The sequence below is a fragment of the Lynx canadensis genome, chromosome A1 (assembly GCF_007474595.2).
Source record: "Lynx canadensis isolate LIC74 chromosome A1, mLynCan4.pri.v2, whole genome shotgun sequence".
NCBI lineage: Eukaryota > Metazoa > Chordata > Mammalia > Carnivora > Felidae > Lynx > Lynx canadensis.
Genome location: NC_044303.2, coordinates 229,126,518 through 229,134,311, shown reverse-complemented (window position 1 = coordinate 229,134,311; position 7,794 = coordinate 229,126,518). Strand labels below are relative to the sequence as shown.

The window sequence follows — 7,794 nt, the reverse complement described above, 5'->3', positions numbered from 1 at the left end:
AAATGTAAAAGTAGTTATGGACCTCACTGGGGTCAGACATGGGGAAAAAAAATGTTGCGATTTAGGGGTGGGGAGGGGAAATAATGTCTTGAAGAGAAAACTGCTCATGTATATATATTTTATTTTTTTATCGCTACCAAAGATTCTTTTGCTGCAACAAATCTGTAAACTACATTATCAGTATACATTAACGTATCTAAATTTTTATAATTCTACACTCTGGAACAGAAATTAGCACTGGAAAAGATATTGCTGACACTGTGCATTTTGTCTACACTGGGGAATCCTGCAAGCTACTTAACTACAACATTTGTGGTTTTCTCGTCCTGTCTCCTAATATTGAATTCTTTACAAGACTTTTCCATCACAAATAGCATTTAACACCAAGAAGTCCTTCGCACTCCAGTGACTTAGAAACACGATTTCCATCAGTCACTACTCTGTGGCTGGCAGTAGTCAAACAAGGCTTGAAATGTCATTTAGAGAGCAGCCCTCCTCAGCTCTCCACTCCAGGCTGGGTTTTCTGTCATCCTCCCTTCCGGCACTGTGCTCATCTCCTCTCGTCAGGGAGCAAGAGAGGAGTCCCCAGCACTTGCAGGTCTGAGACGTTCTCCCCCTTCTGCAGATCTAAGTTTAGATGTCACCTCCCCAGAGCTGCCCTTTCTCGTGGCCCCATCAAATTAGGTCTCTGCAGGGAAAGAACATCCGTGATAGACAGGCGGCTCAAGAATGCCCGGGCTGTGGTTTGCCGTGTCCCCTGATGGGGACGTGGCCTCGTTGATGCTGAATTGGTTCCACGCTTGCCAACATTTCCTTAAAGAGCAGCTCAGAGAAGCCAGAGGTAAGGGGGATGGTGACGTAAGCAGCACGCGTAACAGGACGGTTCCAATGTGGCAAAGTGTTCTCTTTTGCTCCATCCTGGAAGGACCTTACTTGCACAGAGGGAGTCACCGGCAGCTGCAAACCACACAGGAGAACCAGAGGACCAGGAAACGCCAGACAGCGGCTACTTCGGCTCAGGGGAGCTCCTTGCTGCTGTTACATTTTGTGTCCTCAGTCAAAAATAAATGGGGACGCTGCAGTGCGGCTTCTGCCTGCTAATCCACGACACCTGAAGAGCCGCGGTCCCTCCCGCTCCTCTCACTCATAACATCCGGCATTTCCCTTCATAGTGCTAAACTCCCAATCTTCATACCTTCTTCTCTGTCCCTCACACACGTGTCATATTATACAATCATACACTGAGATCATATGAAGTTACGGACCTGAATAATCACCTATTTTCTGTGTCTGGTCTTCTTGCGTGAAGTCCACGAAATCAGGGAATGTGACCGTTTTTTCCCCACCATCATCCCCCCACTGCATACACCAGAGGGCCTGACAACCTAGTTATCAGACACACTTAAGAAAATTTTTTCTAATTTTTTATACTTTTTAAAGTTTAATTTTTTTTTTATTTTTGAGAGAGAGAGAGAGAGAGAGAGAGTGTGTGTGAGTGTGTGTGTGTGTGTGTGTGTGTGTGTGTGTTCAAGTGGGGGAGGGGCAGAGAGAGGAGAGACAGAGGATCTGAAGCGGGCTCTGCACCAACAGCAGAGAGTCTGATGTGGGGCTCGAACTCACGAACCGTGAGATCATGACCTGAGCTGAAGTTGGATTGTCTACCAACTGAGCCACCCAGGCGCCCCAAGAAATTTTGTAAATAAATCAATATTGAGATGATGAAAACGACTACTCTACTACTCTGCAATGGCAGCAAGACACTCGCTGTGCTTTCTGCTCATGCAAGAAGTCGGCGACTCTCTCCATCACCCGGAAGACCCGGTGGGGTGGTCCTCCCTTCACCCGGATTCAGCAGACGCCGAGAACCCTTCGGTAGGTGGGAGATGATGGAGGTGGACCAGAAAGGGGCTTCATTGCTCTTCAACTGCTTCGGCGACATACCTGTCGAATCAGTCCCTAGAAATTTCTAGTTGTGTTCACAGTGTCCTTTTCTACTCTGGGTCTCAAAGGCTTGTCCGTACACACCTACAGGGTGTATCACGAAATTAGATGAATTACGCATTTTCAAGTCACTTGGTAAGAAAGCTGGTTTTGAAAGCTTATTTCTGGATACTCAGTGGCTCTTGCCCCCTTGTAAGAAACAGCCATTACAATTCAGACACCCATTAACAGCTTTCTCTTAACTCACATCATTTCTACATTTCCATTATGTGTTCTTCAAAATAAAATGATTGTTTCACCACAATTCGCACAGTCAACTCATATATATTAATTCAGACCAAAAGACGCTGTTCAAATGAAAACGGTATTGTCCAGGATGGGTGGGTGTCACCTGAACCGCTCGGGCCCAGCTCTGACCATAGTTAGCATAAGATGGCTCTTGTCACAGAGACAGGCCTCGTGAGAGGGACACACGCTGGTCTCCTCGAAACCCTTTGCCACCAGAAACGTGAAGTTAGGCGGACCTGAAGCCAACCAAGCGTTTGTATACCACAATTCTAATTTAATACTGGCCAAGTTTTCTAGTCAATAAGTTATAGATGAGGCAGTTCCTCCTTTATAACCAGGATTTAAAAATAGAAATATATGAACAATTCCTCAGGTAGCATTTTCTTCATTAATAAAAGCCCATGTGGCATCCACACACACCACCTGACTTCTGTCTTTCGTCTGTTTCTTTTTCCAATCATTACACCTTTTCGAGTCAACCTGATATTTTCCTAGCTGTATCTTCCACTTCAGAGTACAGGTTTACCATTTGCCTGCTAAGAAACCTTCTATCCTGTTTTTCACAGCGGCCTCACACCCCCTAACTTCCTTAAGCATAGGCTTATTATTGAACATGTAGGGCGTTTCCACTGTTTTCTGTTACTAAAGACATTTTGATATGTAATTTATTTCAGTCTTTTAAATTGTTTTCTTGGTATAGGTTTCCAGGAGAGAAAATACAGATCAAAGCCTGTGAACATTTTTATGGTTCTTTCTGTGCTTGGTTATTTAATTGTTTTACAAAAAGGATGAGTTGGTTTACATCACTCTAGGAATCTCTGAATGCATCACGTTTACAAAGACCCCACCACGATTCACTTTCAGCTTTAATTTTTTTATTATAACAAATATCAATTAGTATCTCATGATTATCAGCGGAGTTGAACATTATACATTCATTCAATAGGATTACATGAATTGTCTACTCTATTCACATTCTTTTTTTAAAATTTTTTAATGTTTATTTTTGAGAGAGAGAGAGAGAGACAGAGTACAAGTGGGGGAAGGGCAGAGAGAGGGAGACACAGAATGCGAAGCAGGCTCCAGGCTCCAGGCTGTCAGCACAGAGCCTGATGTGGGGCTCGTACTCACAGCCTGTGATATCACAACCTGAGCAGAAGTCACATGCATAACCGACTGAACCACCCAGGCACCCCTCTATTCACATTCTTAATCCATCCTTCTATTTCCTTCCATTTTTAAACAGGTCTTTCCAATTGGCTCTTGGAGCCATGAAAACAAATCTCTTAACCTGATGCAAAAGGGAAAGGCCCTGGAAGCAAAGTCAGCACAAACCTAGTGTTACCTTGGAACCACATTAGCAGAAGAAGAATCCCTTCATTTCAAGGAAATGTCTGCTTGACCTACTGAGGCTTTAGAGCTGAACGTATTACTGTGGATTTGAGGGCCGCACGTCATTGGGAAGTTGTAAATGTTGCTTTTCAATCACCAAATAACTCTTCAACAAACACAGCGATTGGTCATTAAGGATGAAGCAGATAACACGTAATTAAGCATCCAACTAATGAGCAGGGCAAACCTAACCAGCTCATGAACTACATGATCAACCTGATTTAAAAACTGTCCAGCACTCACAGAAAAGTAAAGGTTAGGATAATTCGGATCCTGCATCTTCTGAAATATTGGTGGGGGGGCACACCCCACGTTACTTGACATCACAGAGCAGGGCAACCCCACGGAGCACCCAGTGTTCAGGGACCTGGGCCGTCCTGAGGTCCACAGCGGCGATGTAGTTCAAGTCCGTTCGGACTGGCTTCTTGTAAATGGGACAGGAATAAAACCGAGGATCTCTTAAAGCTACAAAAAATTTCACAAAAACAAAAACAAAAACAAAACTTGGTGAATTTTTAATTTAAGCAGCCCAAACAGCACAGAGCCAAATTTGCGCATTCTACAGATCATTCCAAAGGTCTGGTAGAATGAGAGAAATTCTTTCCGAGGTCAGTCAACCCCTAGATGTGAAGCAGACACAACTGCAGGTCTCCTGCAGGCATGACAAACACCCAGGCGTCTTCAGGTACCCTGCTGGCCCTTTGTCCCATGTCCTTGAAAGTAACACCTGCCCGCTTGCTATGGCCATGAACCTTCAATTGCTTCCTTCCCACCTGTCAATTCACCACGCCCCCTCCACCCTTTCTCCTTTACTTCCCCACCAAATCTTGTGCGTGCACACTCTCTCCATTTTCCCTTCATGGCTTGCCTTTGGCACGAGGCACCTGCCACCTTTAATCAATGTCCAGCACCAATGCTCACTAGGGTTTCACTATATTATGATTATTATTTCAAAATCCTGCCTTCAACGCTCTGTGCCAGTCTAAACTACACGTGAAATCACAGGACAGAGGATGTTCCCCACCCCTATCACGGGCTGGGGATTATCCACGGGTGCAGAGGAACAGAAGTGGCTGTGAAGCAGAGCTGTGATACAGTTCAGCTCCGTGAGATGCAATCTATCCTTTTGGGGTAGATGAACACATGGAGTTTTCAAAACTACACATGCAAGGAAAGGCAACCTACGTACGTCCACCTTGCAAAGATCCTTTCTAATGCATTCATCCCTAAGCAAAGGCTCACTCTCTCCGGTCTTGGACACCCCATGATCAGGGACAGATCCCGGTCTTGTGGGTCCTTATACTTACACAGTGGAGGGGGAGAGGCACAGGGCTTTAAGAAAGCGTAACGTAAAAATACTAAATTAGGCTTTGGAAGAAGCCTCTGCATTGAGTAGCCTTGAAATTCAAGTGCATCAGCTCCTTGTTAAATCTACACTGCTCGCGTAGTTTATCTGCACATCTCAAAACATCCATCTCAGGAAGCAGTACATCATTTCCTCTTCTTTTCTAGATTATAAATTGTTTCAGCACAAACACTTTGTCTGCACCCATCCTTGTACTCCTCTGGAAGGCCAGTATTATAAATGACCCTCATAGAAGCATTGAGATGAAAACACATTTAACTAAGAGGACAACTTTGCTTTGGTGAATTCGTGTGACACACGTGGGCATTGAAACATGGCAAAAGTAACTCTCTACATGCAATGTTAATGTACCGAAGTCACTGAACTTATTTCCCAAAACTAACTTGCTCAATAATTTATCTTTTTCTAACAAATTACAAAAGCAAGCCACTACCTGAAATTAAGATCTTATTTTTTGACCCAATAAAATATTCAACCTGTTATGCCATGTGTGTGTGTGTGTGTGTGTGTGTGTGTGTGTTTAATTTTTTTTAATGTTTATTCATTTTTGAGACAGGGAAAGAGAGACAGAGCATGAGTGGGGTAGGGGCAGAGATAGAGGGAGACACAGGATCCGAAGCAGGCTCCAGGCTCCGAGCTGTCAGCACAGAGCCCGATGCGGGGCTCGAACTCACTGCAAGATCGTGACCTGAGCTGAAGCTGGATGCTTAACTGACTGAGCCACCCAGGCGCCTCTATGCCATGTGTTTTGATAACTCCACTATAATTAATTTTATTGGGAGAAGTTAAACACTTGAATATGATAGTATTATACATAAGTTTCAATATAAAGTAGGCATTCTAAAGCAGTGATTCTTAACCAAGGATTATTTTACTCTCGGGGGACATTTGTGAACATCTGGAGACACTTTTGGTTATCACAACTGTGGGGCTGATACTGGCATCTAGTGGTAGAGACCAGAGATGCTGCCAGCACCCTATAATGCGTGGGAGCACCCCTCCCGACAAAGGGCATCTTGACCAGAAATGTCAATAATGCCAAGGCCGAGGAACCCTGTTCTAAAACAAACTCATAGATATTTGACAGTAATTTAAAACTATGTGTTTGCTTCATCCCATGAAATTTATCCTTAGAAACAATCTACATTAATGTAACGGCGTTATTTTTTAAATTATCATGAGAATATCATTAGTATATAATGATTAGTAGAACTAATATATATAATTAGGAGGCAAATATATGAAAAATTCTGATGAAATAAGTGAATGACAGTGAAGTCATGGAGTGTAGTTAATACCAATAATACCGATGGAGAGACTTAAATCCTTTAATCCTGGGATCTGTAAATGTGGAATAAATGTTAAATATCGTTCTTCTTGATGCAAATTTGACTAACATCATAAATCCAGAAGTAACTAACCCATTGAAGTCTCGCATTTGTACCAAATGATAATTATAATACTTACACCTTGGGAAGTGTTTGACTACTTGGATTTTAGTCCCAAAAGAAAAGAAAGATTGGGGAAAAATAGCATTCTTTTCAATGAGGTGAAAAACAATTCTCTGATCTATTTATCCAATCTTATTTATTTTTAATTGCTTCAGAACCGATGGTGCCCATGCCTAGTCACAGTATGTAGCAAACTTCTTCAGCAGGATGAGAAACCACCAAAAATATAATTTCATAGTCAAAGTGCTGACAGACACTACATAACCACATAAACGGAGGATTCAAAACCATTAGCCCTAGTTAGACAAATAACTTAGAAGACAAAAATACACATGCTAGGTAGGCAGAACAAATCAGCTAAATGGGTTTGAAGCCTCAGGGTTCCCGAAGGAGGAGTAAAGAAAAGAGGCTGTCTAAATTGGTGAGCTCTATGCTTTAAGATCCAAAGGGTTTTAAAAAGACACCTTGAGGGAGTGTTATTTTCTGACTATGTCACTTCCTTCTCTAGCCTACATTTTTCATCCAAATGCTAGTATACCATTATACCATGTTTCTTCTAATATCTAAAACAACCAAGTCACATAGAGATTCCCTAGACCACCTTTAAATCATTCCTTTACTCAACTCCTCTTCGCAAATAACATTTAAGTGATTAAATAGTGCACTCTTGATGTATTTCTTTTCATCCCACGACAAACATGTGAGTTAACATATTAATAACGGTAGTCACAGCAAAATTATTTATTGTATGATAACCATGTGCTAGACATTGTTGGTTTTATGCTCTCAACAAACTTATGGGACAGGTACCATTATTAAATCCATTTTGCAGATGAGAAAACTGGAACATAACTAGGTGAGCCATCCGTCCAAGGTTACGAAGCTGTAGGTGATAGGGTAAGAATCAAACCTGGCCCGAATGGCTCAAGAGCCTAGGCCCTTAATCTCAGCAATAGTTGGGATTAATATGTGTGTGTGTCTACTTCTATGTCTTTGCAGGAAGGTGTGAAAATGAATCAGAGAGAACTAGATACGTGACTTCAATATACGGTATCTTTGAGACTCCTCCAAAGCCACAGGACTAATTACCAGGGTAATAAAACCAGAAACGCAATGCAAATATGCAGGCTGTCTTTTATCTGAGAACCTGTGCCCATCCCTCTGACAGGGGAGGTGACCACCTTTAGCCTGCAGCATGCAGGGAGGGAGCCACAGGGAGTGAGAGCTCCCACCCAAATGGGCAGTGACTTTTTCTCTGTCTACTTCACCATGTACCTGAGAAAAATAAACGCATGACTTCAAAATGTAAAGAAGCTGTCCTCATTTAATGTTTCTTTATTGAAAGAGAGAGAGAGA

At 42.6% G+C, this 7,794-nt stretch overlaps 1 protein-coding gene across 1 annotated transcript in view; it reads right to left on the bottom strand.

The window, feature by feature from the left end:
- Window positions 1–3,384: 3,384 nt before the first annotated feature.
- The window catches only part of DNAH5 (dynein axonemal heavy chain 5), a 232,406-nt gene continuing 227,996 nt past the window's right edge, over window positions 3,385–7,794 (bottom strand). The window contains 1 exon segment of the mRNA XM_032594188.1: window positions 3,385–4,086. Coding sequence (XP_032450079.1) covers window positions 3,935–4,086 — 152 coding nt within the window. The 3' untranslated portion in view covers window positions 3,385–3,934.